The 18648-nt window shown below is 38.2% G+C and overlaps 1 protein-coding gene across 3 annotated transcripts in view; it reads left to right on the forward strand.

The window, feature by feature from the left end:
- The window catches only part of C1H4orf45 (chromosome 1 C4orf45 homolog), a 94629-nt gene that overhangs the window by 48737 nt on the left and 27244 nt on the right, over window positions 1–18648 (forward strand). For all 3 annotated transcript variants that reach the window (XR_003908695.1, XR_003908696.1, XM_029939479.1), the window contains exon 3: window positions 2377–2435. Coding sequence is in view for 1 of the 3 variants with exons in the window: in XM_029939479.1 (XP_029795339.1) it covers window positions 2377–2435 (59 nt within the window). In the remaining 2 variants the exon portion in view is untranslated. The remainder of the gene's footprint in view (window positions 1–2376; window positions 2436–18648) is intronic.

Raw genomic sequence — 18648 nt, forward strand, 5'->3', positions numbered from 1 at the left:
CAAGGGATACAGGAGTGCTGATGCATAGGGGCACATGTACCCCAATGTTCATAGCAACACTTTCAACAATAGCCAAATCAGGGAAAGAGCCTAAATGTCTATCACTTGATGAATGGATCAAGAAGATGTGGTATATATATACAATGGAGTATTACATGGCAATGAGAAAGAAGGAAATACGGCCATTTGGCCATTTGTAGCAAGGTGGATGGACCTCGCAGGTGTCATGCTAAGTGAAATAAGTCAAGCGGAGAAGGACAGATACCATATGTTTGCACTCATAGGTCTAACAGGAGAATAGGAGAAACCTAACCGAGGACCAGGGGGAGGGGAAGAGCAAAAGAGAGTTGGGGAGAGAGAGGGACACAAAACCTGAAAGACTATTGAATACTGAAAACGAACTGAGGGTTGAAGGAGGAGGGGGAGGGGGAAAAGAGGTGGCGGTAATAGAGGAGGGCACTTGTGGGGAAGAGCACTGGGTGTTATATGGAAACCAATTTGACAACAAACTATTTAAAAAAAATAAGATGAGAAGAGTCAGTTTATTTTAGGTAAATATTTTATGACATTATATGTACACTAATAGCTATAGGAGAAAAGGATGGCAAAAGAACCCGTTGCCTCTTTCTTTCTTTCCTTCTTTCTTTCTCTCCTCCTCCCCACCCCCTACCTTCCTTTCTTTCTTTCAATTCTAGGTGAACTCCACACCTACTGTGGGGCTCAAACTTACAACTCTGAGATCAAGAGTCACATGCTCTACTGACTGAGCCAGCCAGGTGCCTCTGTTGCCCGTTTCTACTAAAATTCTTTCCAGATTAAAATGAGACAATTTTGGGGCACCTGGCTGGCTCAGTCATTAAGCCTCCGACTTTGGCTCAAGTCATGATCTCACGTTTGTGGGTTTGATCCCCGTGTCGGGCTCTGTGCTGACAGCTTAGAGCCTGGAGCCTGCTTCTGATTCTGTGTCTCCCTCTCTCTCTGCCCCTCTCCACTCATGCTCTGTCTCTCTCTGTCTCAAAAATAAATAAAACATTAAAAAAATTTTTTAAAGATGAGGCTATTTTGATTACTAAAAATGAGAACAAAGATCAAAGAAGATTGCCCAATTCCTGGATATTTTGTCAAAATGCTGATAATAACATTATTTATAAGTTAACCAATAAGGTCAATTTTTAGGGTCTCACATGTCAGGAATCAACTGAGAAACTAAGTTATACCATGATCTTACCACTCTATACAGACTACCACTTTTCATATTTTCTTTGGAATAATGAGATAACCTTGCATTTAAATCTTGTTTTTCCTGTCCCTTCCTTTATTTATGTATTTTGTACATGAATATTAAGGAGCTAGAATTGACCAGGGTTTCATCTTCATCCCTGAGAAGGTGACTTAAGTAAATAGATCTGCTTTATAAACAGAAATAACATTGAAGGGCTTGATCAGGAAAGTCCTAAAGTAAGCTTGAGGGAAAAGGAAGAAAAGGGTAAGATTAAAAAAAAAGAAGAACTAAGTAATTCCTCCTATGTTGGAATTATAATATGATTTTGCTACTCTTTGAGACGTTATGAACATAGCATCCCATACCATCGTAAGTTAAAAATGCATTTCAAAACTGAAGTGAAATACTTTTGATAATCCATAGCATGGTTTGCTAAGCCTAATATGGAAAACCCAGCAATGATTATAGACTGAAACCCTTTTCAATATAAATTTGTCACCTCTGTTCCCCATGCTTATTACCAAAATGTGCCATCCACTGGCTAGTTCCTGGGGCAAAGTAGCCCTTATAGAGAGGTCATTTATTCAGTGATAATAGACCATTTCAGTATACATGAGAGAGTGTGTGGATTATTGGGTTATTTTTTTTATGTGGAACTGGTTCTAAGCTCAAAATATTTTATCAACATTCTAAATTGTGCTTTCCGAAAGGAGTTTTCCTGTCTACACTTTACCACAGGCTGTATGTAAACCAGATCTTTCCTACATTATTGTCACCGCACTCACTAATTCTATGAAGATTAGGAAGTAAAAAGAGCTTGACTGAGCTAGACTGTAGGGGGTTGAAACGCCTGCTTATTTAGAGACAGAATCATAAAAACAGAGGAGCTTAGGGACTATGGACCACACTCTTCCTGCTGCTCAGCTCTGTCCTTTTACAGATGGAGAAAGTAAACACACCGGAGCATATTTATTTTACTGCTTGTATTTTTTTTCTCAATTCATGAACCAAAGGCTATGTTCTTTTAATTCTATTTACCATTTCTATTTAACTTCCCAGACCGACTTCCTTTTTGCCTAGGAATATAGACTGTTAGGCATGTTGGTATCAATTTGCCCTGGAATCAGGTTACATTAGTTTTCTTTCTTTTACAGTGTGGAGAAATAAGTCAAGCCACTATTGACAAAATAGGACACAGATACCAAAATCCATGGTAAGCACATGCTACTCCATTTTAAATTAATTAATTAGCTAATTAATTGATGTGTTTCCTCCTAAACTAGTAACAGGGTTAAGTTTTTTTTTTTTTTTTTAAGTATACTGCTGCTTTATTTCTTTTTATTTCAGGTACATTTCTTTGTAAAGCTATGAATTTTTATTCCTAACAAAAATACAATTTTCATGGTCTATTAAGTTTAATTAAGGAGGGGAGGGAGGGGCAGAACAGGCTCAGAGTAAGCAACTGTTAGAATCTAGTGGAGAAAAAGGGAACCAGCCTGCAGCTATTAAGAGTAGCAAGTGGATGATAAGGTAGAATTAACTATATAAATAATGCTTTCTGTGAAATAGCAACAATATAATCTTTTTTGGCTTAAAGAAAACTCTCATTTCATGCTGTTGGCCTAGAAACCATCATCATGAGTAACCCTGGTTAATAAATGTAATCCTACTGAAGTCACACATCCGTTTGAATTCATGCTATCCTAAGGAAACCTAAATTAAACATGTCCACCTCAAGGTATGTTAAATTACGGGAAAAGAGCAAAACCTAAGCTTGTCACATATAAGTCAGCCTCCTAAGAGGGAAGGGATCAATTAGCATTGCTTTTATAAGACTGCAGATTCTTTTTTTTTCCCCAACGATTTCTTCTTTATTTTATTTATTTTTTTAATGTTTATTCTTTTTGAGAAAGAGAGAGAGGCAGCAAGCAGGTGCCTATTTCACTCCTATTTCTGGAGTCTATTTCACTCATTGTTATTTATTGAACGATACAGCTATTATCATGTGCAAAATTAATGAGTTCTAGTCTCTTTTGCTCTACTACAACAACATATATTACCAAAAAGAGAAAAGCTCTCAAACTCCACCGCAAAAACCTACTAGTTACTACAACACAATCCCAAGACAACAAAAGATCTCATTGGACAATTCTCATAACTTACAAAGCAAAGCCTACGTTTAAAGCCATAGAGAAATAGTGACAATTTATTGCTTAGAAAGCATATGTTCTCATTAAAATATCCACCTCGTTTGTTAAGATAACATTGTAGGCATCTACCTGCAAATGCTCTATCAAATATTTCTAAGCCAAAAACCTCATTAGAGGCCACTGAAAATCAAAGAAACTTCAACAAACTTTGGTGATAGAAGTATGAAAATCTGCTGTATTTATTTAAACATAGAAAACTAGTAAGAAAGTATCTGAGAGGGGTACTTGGACTTGGTTGGACATTCGACTCTTGATTTTGGCTCAGGTCATGATCCCAGGGTCATGGAATTGAACCCGCTGGGCTCCATGCTCAGCATGGATTCAGCTTAAGATTTTCTCTCTCCCCCTCTCTCTCTACCACTCTTCTTTGCTTGTGCACTCTCTCTCTGTTCTAAAATTTAAAAAAAAAGTATCTGAGAAGTAGTAAAGCTTTGACTACTTTCCTTAGATGAAAGAATGTTGACTGTATTCATTTTTAGGGAAGATAATATAGACTATGCCAGGTCATGACATGCAAACATTTATGAGAAAAGACTGTACTTAAGGAATTGTGGATTCAATTGGGAAATTGGAGATCATATATATATTTGTATAAATTACAAAACCAATCTGCATATATTAAATACCAACTGCATAATGAAGACAATTATAATTATAAAATAACTAGGAAAGTTTAAAAGTTTTCAGTTTATTTTTAGCTGAGTGAAAGAGAACACACGCAGGGGAAGGGCAGAGAGAGAGAGGAAGAGACTCCCAAGTAGGCTTCACGCTGTCAGCATAGAGCCCTATGTGGGGCTCAATCCCACAAACCATGAGATCATGACCTGAGACAAAGTCAAAAATCACATGTTCAACTGACTGAGCCACTCAGGCACTCCTCTCATGCTTCTTAGTAACTTTTAAACATTACAAACATAATTCACATTTGTAACAATACAAAGGCTTATTAAGAAAAAGTTAATATCCTGCTCTATTCCATTCAGTTAATGATAAAATATTTCATTACGAAGGATATTTATGGGATATAAAGAGAAGATGTGATTTTTCTAGACACACTACTGGGACTGAGGGTCAGAGAGGTGTTCACCAAGTAGGTAATTATGAAGGTGACTTAGGAAAGGTGAGCGTAAGATCATTCCTGGCAGAGTGAACAACATGAGTAGATCTCCGAGGTGGGAAAGAATAGAACCAGTGGGGCCAGACTATGGAGATCAGTGGGGGAGAAGCAAGATGATGGTCAGATGTCATAGAACTCTGTAGCTAGGTTAGGGAATTTGGATTATAACTTAAAAAAAAAGAGAATTTATTGGACAATTTAAAGTAGAAAGTAACGAGATCTCATTTTTAAGATTACTCTGGAATGTTGGACTGCTATGTAGAGAAGGAATTGAAAGATAACACTAACTTGTAGGAAAATCAGCAAGGAGACTATTTCATTTTTTGCAGGCCCATCTTGAATTTTCAGTATGAATTGCAAACAAACCAAAATAAATTGTGATTTTGGAAGCTGTGGGGGAAGGGGAAGGATTTGAGTTGAGTTTTCAAGGAAATGCCGACTTTAAATAAATTGAAAAAAAAAAGATGATATTTGCTGTCATCATGGAGAATAAGAATGTACTCAGCATTCTGATGAAGCAGATTTTAACATTATCTTAATTTTACAAGTGACAAAATTGATTTCAGAGGTTAAGTTCCATGACCAAGGATCACAGCGCTAAATATTTCAGCCAAGTTGACTGATCTGATTGGTCTGGGTTGGGATCTGGACTTGGACATTTTAAAAGGCTCTCTGAGTGATTGCAATGTGCAGCCAGGGTTGAGGACCGCTAGTGAAGACGGAAGAAAGAAGGGGACTGAGCCTTGGCGGTGGGGGGGCGGGGGGTGCCCACACTGGGGACAAGATGAATGAGAGCTACAGTAAGAGAAAGGGGCCCTGAAGTAAGGGCTCTTGAGACAATTGAAGGCTCTAAAGCCAGGGGAGAACTGTGAACAGAAGTGTTTAATACAAGGAAATGGAAATCCAAGAAAACAATACCAGACAACTTTTTGGAATTTATCAGTGGTCTCAAGAAGACACTAAAGGAAGGGTAGGATGATTTGAGTCAATATAACCAGCACTAAAGAATTTTTGTCCCCCCCACAAAAAAAAAAAGAATTTTTGTTTGCTGACATAATGGAGGCAAGTCCACTCTGTTTTTGAGACTGTAAGTCCAGTAAAGGACAATTAAAGGATTTCCTCCATTCTGAAGCATACTTTTTAAACTTGGCTTTTTTGAAATCAGGATGTGTTTTATAATAGCTGTTTACAAATGTAGTATACAGATGTGGTGCCTCTTTTTTTCCCCTCCCACATAAAGCTGTTATTAAATCAATGGTGTTATACAATTTATTGCATCCTAAAAACCAATGAAGATGTAGTTTGACAAACATGAAATGAAAACCTGCTCTGTGCCAGGTGCTCAGAATTAAAGAATTAATAAGCAGAGTCCTTACTTTCCAATAGCTCGCAGAGAGAAAGAAAGAGAGAGAGAGAGATATAAACAGAAGATTTTCAAACAATATATATTGATGGAGAACAATTGTAGTAACTGGGTGTGGGTTACCTCTTTTTTCCCTTCTGAATTAAAGAAAAATTCTCTTGTTTCAAATATCTTGTTTCTCTAGATAAAATGACCCAATGGTTAACTCATTTTCATATGGTCTCTTCTTTTTGCAATTGGTTGTTTTCCATTATATACATACAGTATTTCTAATTTCAACAAGAAGGATAAAAAGTACAGATGGGAAATGGAAGAATAGTTTATGTTCAAATTAAAAGAGGTCATAAGAGAATGCCCTGTGAACAGTGAGCCAGCAAGGCTCTTCATTTTAAGAAGTTAAGTGAGTTCTGCGGAAGCTGCACGCCATTACTGAAGATTGTGGGGCATGGAAGCATTTTGTTTTCTTCTTCTTTCCCTTATGTTTCACACCATGTTAGGCAGGTATGGACACCCAATACATATTTGCTGAATCAAACACAAAAGACAAATCCCAGTTCTTATGCTCATAATGATATAAATTGGTATACATCAGGTCAGAGAAGCTGGAGGAATTCAGGCCAAGAAGGCTTCCTGAGAGAGACAAAATTTAACCTGGGTTTAGAAGGAAGATTTTTAGTAAAATCTCTGGCTGCCTCCTTAGGTGGATTTTTTTATTCATGCAAATGAAAGACTTGCTGAGGTGATTGTGTCAACAGAATTATTCACAGGTAAATCATTCCAGAAAGGAGCTGCTGACCTGTCTCTGATCTAATGACATGGCAAAGCTGCCTATTTGCCAATCAGGGACCATGATACTGGCCACTTATTTGCTAATTTATAGATTTATCTTAGGGATAATGTCCTAAGGAACACTTCAAGTTCCTGTGGACAGTAGATGAGGGTGGAGGGCAGGTGTCAAGAAGTCTGTAAACTCCTAGGTAAAGACCAGAAAACGTGCTGTTTGCCATGAAAAGAAGAGCAGCATGATTTTTAAGGATCAGAAATAACGACAACCTTCTCTATCATTTTATTTACTTGAGAGTCATAGAGATGCATCTCTTTTCAGAATATTGACTCTCCCAATCTGCTTTCTTATTGTCTGCCTTTTCGTAATGACAGGATTTGCTAGTCAGCACCATCCTCAAGAGGTACACAGCATGGCATCGTGGAAAAAGTGCTGAGTTGAAATTCCAGAAAGCTGGATTTGCTAGGCATTTATCCTTCCCAAGGAAATAATAAAGGGGACCGCAAAGGTTTAGCTAAAAAGAAGTCCAACAGTGTTTGCAGTGATACAAAATCAGAAACAACCTAGTATCTTCCGAATAGGGGATTGTGAACTGTTATAAAGCAGCATCACAGTGATTAAAAGCCTGGGCTCTGAAGACAGACGTCCTGAGTTCAAGTCTTAGCTTTAACACCTATTAGCTGTGATGCCTTGGAAAAAATACTTAAATTATTTATGTCTCAATTTCTTAATTTATGTAATGATGGTAGCAGAATCTACTCCACCGGGTTATTGTATAGATGTGTTGTTACATACACAGCACTTAAAATAACACTTGTGGGGGCACCTGCCTGGCTCAGTAGGTAAAGCATGAGACTCTTGATCTCAGAGTTGAGTTTGAGCCCCCCATTGTGTATAGAGGTTACTTAAAAATAAAATCTGAAAAAATATAAAATAAAATAATATCTTGCACATGCCAAGTACTCAATAAATAGTGTGACCATGTAACTTACCACCCAAAACAGAATACTTTTGAAAGTAAACTAATCAAGTGGGTCACCTAAACAACAAACTAAACTGAACAAATCAGGCCACTCTATTAATAAATGTTATTGTTAATTAAGTAAATGATGTACATTGAAATAATGTAGCAAATGCTTTTATTAGAACTCATATTGTATGTACTGTCAGCTAAAAACAAACAGGATAGAGATTTAGTATGGGATTTAAATTCCATACTATATAGCTATTTAATCTCCCAAAAGTATTACAAAAAGTCCAAGAGATGGAAAAGAAAAATATGGAAGAATCTGAAAATAAGAAATCAATTAAAATTAAATTTGTCTAATAACTGACCAATAAGAGATCTAAAAAAGAGACCAGAAAAAAAGAGAAGGAAATCAACAATACAAGAAAATTTCTCAGAAGGGTATAATATAAATTTCCAAATTGAAAGTTTCAATCAAAGCCCAAAAAAAAAAATCCAAAACAAAACAAAATATATCAAACCATGTCACTGTGAGACTTGGTTATCACAGGAATGAAGGGACCGTTTTAAAGCCTTGGAGAGGACAAACAGGGTATATACAAATGATCAAGAATCAATATGTTATCAGTCTTCTTGACAGCAATACCAAACTCTAAAAGACAATGAGACAATGCCTTCGACGTCTGACAGAAAGTGACTTTCAAACTAGAATTCTATACCCAGCTAAACGATTAAAAGGGAAGGTAGAAAAAAGACATTCTCAAGCACCTGGGTGGCTCAGTCAGTTAAGCTTCTGACTCTTGATTGTGGCTCCGGTTGTGATCTCCTGGTTCTGGGTTCCAGGCCTCTGTTGGGTTTTGTGATGACAGGTTAGAGCCTGCTTGAGATTCTCTCTCTCTCTGTCTTTGTCCCTTCTCTGCTCTCTTTCTCAAAATAAATAAATAAACATAAAAAGAAAAAGAAGAAAAACATTTTCAGGCAAGTTGTACTAAAAATAAATGCACCTCAAAGCATTTTGAACCAGGAAGCAACTGGAAAATATCATCTAGCAAGACAATGGGGGTGTAAATCAAGAAAAGACAAGACAACGCAAAAAACAGAAGACTCGATGCAAGAAACAAATTTCCTTTGACAGGCAAAGAGAATTCTCAAGGGGGTGTTAAAGTAAAGCATACTAGGAATATGGCTATACAGGGCCCAGGATCTATGAAATCAGATAGGAAAACACAAATGGGGGCTTCAGAGAAAGCATTTATTGTATACAAATATTGGGCTAAGTTCCAAAAGAACTAAATGAGCTAAAAAGTGGTTGCCTGTAGAGAAGAGAACATTGGGGCAGGGAAAGAAAGGGAGTATTGTTTTTACTATGAGCTTTTTAGTTTTATTTATATGTATTATAGACCTATACCTAAATTAATTTTGTTAAAATTGAAAAAAATTAGCACTGCATTATGTACAATGTACAAGCATTTTATTTTGATAAAAATAACAGCAAATTAGTATAGTCCACTAGAATTTTAGTAGTTTGGGCTCCTAAGTTGAAAACCTTTCTGTCTAAAACTAGAACTTTTGGTATTAAAGAAATATCCACTGACCTGAATAAACAGGGCTTTCTGTTGATTCAGAGAGGTGTAATGTGTGCCTGTATCTGGCATTAGTGAGGGGGTATGTAGAAAATTGCTTGTTTTATTCCATAATGAAATACTGCCAAAACCAGTTGTTAAACTAGCACAGCCCTAATGACAGCCACTATTTTAAAATACATTGGTATATAAATGTGTGCTTTTTTTTTTCTTGGAGCTGTTTTCCTCAAAACAGCCATAAATCTTGACAGCTTTCTATTTTTAAGGCTGTCAGTGCCTGGCCCACTGGAGGGATTTCCGTTGAGTGTTAAGCAGCAATATTCTGAAACTTTTGAGAGCATCAGCACCTGCTTTTATTTCAGCCCTTTTGGTCCATTACCTAAAAACTGCTTTTGCACTTCCTTCCACAAGCCTCCTCCCCTCCAGTCTCCTCTTCAGCTGGGTGGGGAGAGTGGAGGGGGCTCTCATCCAAGCTGCAGGTGTTGTTAGGTCAGAACCCCCACAGCTGTCACTGCTACCACGCCACATAAATAGCTGGTGCCTATTTATCTATTCAATAAATGTCCAACTGCCAGCCATGTGCCAGGCACAGTGCTGGGTCTGGGGGTTCAGTGTGAACAAAACAAACATATTTCCTGCCATCTCTACATTCTATCAAGAAGCCTAATACATGATGGATAATTCAATTGTTGGACGTGCTATAGGGAGAAATGCAGGATGCCTGTAAATGTTTCTTGTGGAATGAATTAATATACCTCATCACGGGACAGAGCACTTACAGCAAAAGGGTAAAATGCAACCATTTTGGTAAGTCTAGTGTTTTTGCAAGAAAAGCGAGACAAGAGATGATGCTATTACTCTTAAGAGGAAACTTACTAGACTATCACTTGATGCCCAGGTGTTCATTACAGAATGTGGCTCTTCACGCATTACTTTCCATGTAATTTATGAAAGATACGGGTGTCTGAAGTATGTAAGAAAGAGGCACTATCAATTCCCTGGCCTGTCATCTAGAATTTCCCAGCATTTCAGATAGCAGAACTGGAACTCTTAGAGCCTGGTCAGAAGCCCAAGATTACTGAACAAGCAGGGTTACTGAGAGGGTCTAACAACATGGTTTATGACAATGAAATTCAAGCATGGCTTGCAAATTAATAGTAAACAGAGGAGCTGAAATTTTAGGCCCAGGCAAATAGATTTATGTATTGAAAAGAGTACAGAAAAACAAGGATGAGGTATGGGACACTATTTCACTATTCAGTTTAGTAAAGCCTCAAACATACTATGGTTGTGGTAATCTTAAACATTCTTACATCACCAACATTTATATAAATGGTTTACAAGAGATCAATAGTATCACATAGCTCATATCTGTATCACCCGGATGAAGCAACAGAATAGTAATCACTCAGCCCATTTAATGTGCATTACTATCATTTCTGTTTATCATTATTTCTTTTACTTTTTTATAAGCCCACTCATAATTTTAGGCTTCTGTAACTGGAAAGCAAGACTCTGAAAATGGACAAGGTTGGGTTTAATTCTCTCATCTCACATGATAAGACCGTGGACCTTATATTGTCATAAATGTAGATGTTCTCTAAACCTCAGTTTCAAGGAAAAAGGGGATTGATCATCTATCTCATAGTGCTGTCTTGAGAATGAAGAGTATTGCAATGTATGTAAAGTACCCAGCATGGACATGACACAGAAAAGGTTAGTTGCCTTTCCCATTTTAAGAAAGTCTCAAAATGACTGCAGAATTGCCTACTTTCTCAAGCCTTTCTATTCATTTTTGAAAACTATCACCTCAAAATTCTTTTTCTCAAGTTTTTTTTAATGTTTATTTTTGAGAGAGACAGAGACAGAGCATGAGTGGGGGAGAGACAGAGAGAGGGAGACACAGAATCCAAAGCAGGCTCCAGGCTCTGAGCTTTCAGCACAGAGCCTGATGTGGGGCTCCAACTCACAAACTGCAAATCATGACCTAAGCTGAAGTCAGATACTTAACTGACCGAGCCACCCAGGCGCCCCAAAATTGATTAATTCTAATTTTATTCTCTTCCATAAAATTTATCAATGAGCACTAGACTGTTTTAAGATAATGCGATTTCCTTTCTGCTTTAAAAAAAAATGATCATTGGGGTGCGTGGGTTCTCAGTCACTTAAGCATCCAGCTCTTGATTTCGACTCAGGTCATCACTTCATGGTTTATGGGTTCCAGCCCCACATTGGTCCGTGCTGGTGGTTCAGAGCCTGCTTGGGATCCTCTTTCCTTCTCTTTCTGCCCCTTCCCTGCCTGTGCTCTCTTTTTCTCAATATAAATTAAAAAACTTAACTTCTTTTTTTAATAAAAAAAAATGATCATTAAAAACTTTTTTCCATCTTCCTGGTAGGAGGTCAAACAATTTCAAAGAATTTGATTTTGGATAAACTTCAGCTTTTTGTAGTGGTTAATTTAGCATCTGTGGCATATCATTTATCATCAATGTCAGCATTAGGCCTATGACTGGTGCATTTCCCCAAACATTCAATGAGCACAGTGATGGGGAAGTGAGCTGCAATGCTCAGATGGGCTATTTAAAGACAAAAAATAAAAACCAAAAAACAAACAAAAACTAATTTTTAAAAAACCCACAAGAGTTCTGTAGTGGGGATGTTTTGAAATTATTAATAATTAGAAGGGTAGCTCTTGGTCAGCATGAATTTTATTCCAAATTCAATAGTCTCCTCATATTCAAAGAGGAAATACCCTTTTCTGTCTACTTTGGTTCATAGCCTTTAATTGCACCACTCATTTACTGAGTCAATAAATCAACAGATATGTTTGGGGCCCTGTCCTTTCCATCAAATCAGCTCACAGTGTAGTGTGGGAAACAGACATACAGATAATTTGGAAACATGGCCAGAACAGTGCGATAGCCACACAGGGGTATTATGCATATAATCCAGCACAGGGGTGAGGAGAGGAGGTACAGAAGTCTCTCTGTGGAGGGGTGTGAAAGGTGAGGTTAAGTAAAAGAGGATGAGTAGGGATGCAGGGAAGGAGTGTTTTCAGAAGAGCAGACATCAGTAATAGACATTCAGCAGGGATAAATAACATCGATGGATTCGTAAATCCTTCAGTACCTCTGGACCCCAAAGTGTGATGAATGGTGCGGGGACAGGTGAACCCAGAATTGTAGTCAGGAGTTAGGCTATGAAGAGTTCACATTTTTAAGTTTCTATTTAAATTCCAGTTAGTTAAGATATAGTATATTAGTTTCAAGCATTCACTCTTGAGTTCTGACTTTTAGAGGATGGAGAACTTTAAGAAGGAACTTAAATTTTACCCACCTATCCTTTCTGCACAGTGCCCAATGTGATAAAGCCACATTTAGATGTTGGCTAGGGGATGGATAGGAAGGGGCATCACAGGAGACAGAAGAATGGGCAAAAGTCTGTTAGGCCCAGGAGAATGATGGCAATCCGCAGGGACAGGAGTCAAGATGGAGAGGAGGGAACCAATGCCAGAATTAAAGAGGATGAAACTTGTCAAGACTTAGGTGTCAGATATAGAAGAGGAAAGTAATCCTAGGGCAGTGACAACTCCCAATTTTTAATTTGAGTGAATAATTTTTTTTTATTTGAGAGAGAGAGAGAGAGAGTGAGGGGGAGGTGCACAGAAAGAGGGAGAGAGAGAGGGCATCTTAAGCAGGCTCCATGCTGAGCGTGTGGGCTTGATCCCATTACCCTGGGATCATGACCTGACCTGAAATCAAGAGTCAGACACTCAACCAACTGAGCCACCCACAGGAACCCCGTGAATGATTCAATAGTGGACCAACTCAGACCAAGCACAAAAGGAGCATCTCCATTAAAGGGAAGAAGGTGAGGAGATACTGAGTTCAGGTGACTATGAAGTTCAAGTGGGACATCCAGCAAGGGGCAGGTGGATAAATATATGAAACTAGTTGAAAGAACTGTGCTGAGGAGCTTTTTCTGTCATCATAATTACATTGTATCTGAAAATACGTGGATGGATGAGAGGAGAGAAGACCAGAGGAATTAAAACACAATTGTAGGGAATTCAAACTCTGTTTGAAGAAGGAGAAGAACCATGAAAAAAAACCTAGAAAAAACAAAGGAGACCAGGAGAATCAAATGTCCAAAGTGAAATAAGATGTGGATTGAACCATATCCACTAAAAAAAAGTAGACAGGAAGTTGTCAGAGACCACAGTGAGACCACAAAAAATAAAACGATTTGGGAGAAGAGGCAAGAAGAGAGGGATAGAAACTCGAGTGTGGAGGGGGCATTGAGGCATGAATGGGAGATGAAGAGGAGTCAACAAGTACAAGGCATGGTTTGGAAAATTTGGATACGAAAGGAAGAAAATACAGATAGTAACTACAGAAGGTAAGGGGCCAAGTGTAGGCTTTTTTAGGACAGGAGAAATGTTTTCCTAGAGAAGGCTTCAGTGCTGAGCCATATTCTTGGATAAGTGGTGATGGAACTGTGGGTTCAATGGTCCAGGTCAGTGTGGAGACCTCAGATGAGGAGAAAAACTCCGCATTCCCAGAGACTGATAAGAAGAAGATAAGGATTTCCTCAACTTTGTAGATGGGGCTGTTCTTGTACATGTAAATGTGTGGTAGGCATTGATGGTGGTGGTTGAAAAAGTATAGAACTGATGGCCTCAGTGTTCTCCATGGAGTCTTTTTTGTGTATATATTTTTTATGGTGGTAAAATAAACATAATATAAAATACAACTGTAATCATTCTTAAGCTTACAGTTCGATGTTCCATGCAGTGCCATGCAAGGTTCTGTCCTTGAGGACCAATGAAAGTAGTGGGAATGAGATACGAACAGGAGTCTTGAGGAAACAAGAAAGGTCTAGGACAGCTGTTGAAGATGTGCACTAAGGACCAATAAAAAGCTTGCTGTTCTGCAGAGCAGTGAAGGCTCACTTGAGGTTGGAGACTACATGTCTACATGAGCAAGAATATCCAGTGACCTTTGGAAGAGTTACCCACCTCGACATAGAAGCCAAGAAAAACTGGAGTCGGGGCAACTACTCACATTTTGAGGAAGGCAAATTATATCTATACCTCATAACATACAATAAGATAAATTCCAGATGGACCAAACAATGAAATACTTTAAAGGTAAAATGATGTAGAATAAAATATGCAGGAACATTCATTTTATGTTTACATTGTGTGAGGGTACAGAGATGTCAGGCTGTAGCATTAAACCACAGTCAAAAGTTTAAGAGGACTGCTCATCACTTTACCTTCAAATGTTGCCTCATACTTACAATAGGATCCTCAAAAGCATCTTGTGTTCATACCAAATAATTTGAGTTCAATTTTCAAGAGTATCACCCCTGTTCCTTATTCCATCCAAACCAGGGACAAGTATAATGCTAAGGAAATAAGATAATTCCTGCCCTTGAAAAATTCTCATATAGGGCAAAGACACCCATAAACAGATCACTATACTAGAGTATGTTAGGATGCAGTGATAGAATATCAAGTCAGTCGATATTTATTGATTACCTATTTGTGCCTGACTATGTCTGGTACTGTGTTTATATACTTAACACAGTGAAAGAACAAAGTGCAATGGCTTTTATAATAGGGAATATTTTAGAGGTGTAATAAAAACATGTATCTGGGATATGAAACTTTGAGGGAGGGTCACAAAGACTCACTAAGGTCCCCTGAGCTTGAAGGATGGGTAGAAATTAGCTTTTAGAATTGCTGTTTTGAGATCCCAAGATGCTATCACTTTAGAGATGGCACTTAACACGTTCAGGTACATTACCTTGAAGCATATTCCCATGTATTTGACAAAAACTGTTCACTTCTGGCCACCAGCACAATGTGTAAAGATGGTAGGGTTTTTACAGAACACTCCAGCTTGTTTTCTGTCTAGCAGCCTAAAGGCTACCTCATTAAAATTCAAAGATGAATTACATGGTGGGTGCAGAACAAATGTTTTCTTCACTGAGCCAAGCAAAGGCCTTCAAGACAGTTTCCCCCTGAATCGAAGGCACTCTTTGCACCTGCTCAGTAGGACATGATTCAGGCTTTACTTCCTCCTCCAAATCTATCAAGACACAACCCTATCCTGTTTTTTGTTTTTGTTTTTGTTTTTGTGTTTTGGGGGGTGCTGGTGTTTAGGTTGTTACATGCATATGGTAACAAGAAAGAACAGGAAAACAATAGTAATTCTACACCTGGTTTAACTTTGGAACCATATTGCATATCTTACAGGTAGGACACGTATGTTACCTTACATCTTCCCCTTAACTTATAAAATAATGTACATATAAAATTTAAAACAAAACTGGACCTGTACCCAGTGGGTGGTTTAACCTACAGGGAGGAAATATTCCAAGCATCTTAGTTTGAGGACAAATCTCAAATCCTGACTTGAAAGCGTCGTAGTTTGAGTGCAGATCTCTAGCGGGGTACACTCCTAGAACAAAACAACTGCACTAAGCTTGGGAGAAGTGCTGGTCGTGTTACTCGGACCCTGCGGTGGGTGTAATGTGGGATAAAGCAAATGAGGAAGAATGTGGTGTTCTTATTCAGTCATTCCTGGCTTGGTTAATTACCAGGATTCCAGGAGTGGGAGAAAGGAAATACAGATTTTAAGATAAAAGAGCTGAAAATCAAACCCAGAAGGGGATTGGAAGCTCTATGTGCACATATGTATGAATGTATGTGTTTATATATTTTTTTCATGGCTTGATTTGCTATGGTCCTAGACATAGGAACCAACTCAGTAGCTGTGAGCTCTCCTACTACCCAGATTCTACTCTTCATTTATTTATTTATTTTTAAGTAAGATCCACACTGAACATAGGACTTGAACTCCTAATGCTAAGATCAAGAGTCGCATGCTCTACTGACTGAGCTGGCAAGGTGTCCCTTGGTCTACTCTTGGTGTCCCCAGGTCTACTCTTCTAATAATTCTCCCACTAAAAGGAACCAGGGCTTTTGAAGAAATGGTTGATTCTGGATCTGGAGAAGGAAATGGAAAATACAGGCATGTATATCATGCCATACCAGATGAGAAAGCTATCCGAAACTGCTATGATCCTGTCTAAGGGACCTAGGAGCCAAACTTGAAGAGAATCCCATCAGCCAAAAATAGGATAACTTTAAGAAAAGAGTAATAGCCACAATGGATTAATATATATTATACACACACACACACACACACACATATACATGAACATTTATGAGTTTCTAATGACTATTTTAAAAACCACAATGGGGGCACCTGGATGGCTCAGTGGGTGAAGCATCTGACTCTTGATTTTGACTCAGGTCATGATCTCATGGTTTGTGGGACTGAGCCCTGAGTCACACTCTGTGCTAACAATACGAAGCCTGCTTAGAATTCTTTCTCGAACTCTTTCTCTGCCCCTCTCCCCATTGAAAACATTTTTTCAACTTTTTAAAAATTTATTTGGAGAGAGAAAGAAACAGAGTATGAGCAGAGAAGGGACAGGGAGGGAGACACAGAACCTGAAGCAGGCTCCAGGCTCTGAGCTGTCAGCATGGAGCCCAACACAGGCCTCAAACTCACAAGCCACAAGATCATTACCTGACCCAAAGTCAGACACTCAATCGACCGTGCCTCCCAACATTTTTTTAAAAAACATATGACAAACTGGTCATATTGGAGGATTCCAATAAACCAACTTATTATTTTTAAAATGGGTAAATAAAAGGAAATAATCAAATATTAATCTTGACTTTCTAATATTAAGTGTACCACTGCAAACCAAATAGAAGGTGAAATAAGCATTTTAATAAGCAATGTAATCTAGCTAATAAAGAAAGAATAACAGAAATGGGACATCACATCTTTGCAAACTCTAATAAATTAATGAATCTAGGCACTGATTATCAATGGCTACCAAAAGCACAAAAGAGAAACAGTCAGATTTTATGTACCCCTTGATGGAAGAGCGAACCATCATCTAGAAAGTAGTTATGGGCTGAACTGGGCCCTTCCTCCCCTCACAAATTTCATGTGTTTAAGTCCTAACCCCTAGTACCTCAGAATCTGACTGTATTTAGAGACAGGGCCTTCAAAGAGGGATTTTTTTATGTTTGTTTGTGTATTATTTTTAAGGTTTAGTTATTTATTTTGAGAGGAAGAAAGGGAGCATGAGTGGGGGAGGAGCAGAGAGAGAGGAAAAGAGAGAATTCCAAGCAGACTCCATTCTGTCAGCATAGAACTTGAACATGGGGCTCTATCCCACCAACTGGGAGATCATGACTTGAGACAAGATCAAGAGTCAGATGCTTAACTGACTGAGCCACCCAGGCATCCCTCAAAGAGGAATTTAAATTAAAATAAGGCCATTAGATTAGTCCCTAATCCAATATGACAGATGTCCTTATAATAGGAGATTTGAACACACACACACACACACACACACACACACACACACACGGAAGATCAAGTGAAGACCCAGGGAGATGGTAACCATGAACAAGTCAAGGAGAGAGACCTTAGAATAAACCAACTCTGCCAACACCATGATCTTAGACCTCTAGCCTCCAGAATAGTGAGAAAATATATTTCTATTGTTTTAGCCACCCAGTATGTGGTACTTTGTTATAGAAGTTTTAGCAAATTAATACAGCAGTCTTGCCCTCCAAACCCAACATAACTTAAATCAAACCTCTAAATCCAACTAACAAGGTACAGGAAATAAGCTGGCAGCAGAAAACGTTAAATGACATCATGGAGATGTCAGAAAAATGTATTGTAGGAAATTTTATAGGACATGTGGCCCAGTGTCTTGAACAAATAAATACAAAGAAAGAGAGGAGAAAAGATAGAAGAAGGTGGTGGGAGGTATAGAAGGAGGAAGAGAAAAGAGATAAAACAGAACCTATGAATTAAAAGAAACTCAAAAGATTTATCAACCAATTGAAGGTGTCAAACTTATTTGGATTCTGTTAAAAACATGGAAGTAGAGGGAATTAAAAGTTTGAATGCTGATATATGGTGAAATTGTTAAAAAAGAAATATTAAAAAAAATTTTAAGCTTATTTGTTTTTGAGAGAGAGAAACAGAGCATGCATGGGGGAGGGGCAGAGAGAGGGAGACACAGAATCTGAAGCAGGCGCCAGTCTGAGCTGTCAGCAGGGAGCCTGATGCAGGTCTTAAACTCACAAGCCATGGACGATTCACCAACTGAGCTACCCAGGCGCCCAAGAAAAAGAGTTTTCACATTGTTCAGAGCATACTACAAAGATGATGTCTTGGAGGGGGAAGATTAATAAGTAGGATAGAAAAGAAATAAGATTGGCTATAAATTAATGTGTTTAAAGTTGGGTGATGGGTACCTAGGGATCTTTAAACTATTTTGTCTATTTTTATGTGT

This window comes from Suricata suricatta, chromosome 1, assembly GCF_006229205.1.
Source record: "Suricata suricatta isolate VVHF042 chromosome 1, meerkat_22Aug2017_6uvM2_HiC, whole genome shotgun sequence".
Taxonomy (NCBI): Eukaryota; Metazoa; Chordata; class Mammalia; order Carnivora; family Herpestidae; genus Suricata; species Suricata suricatta.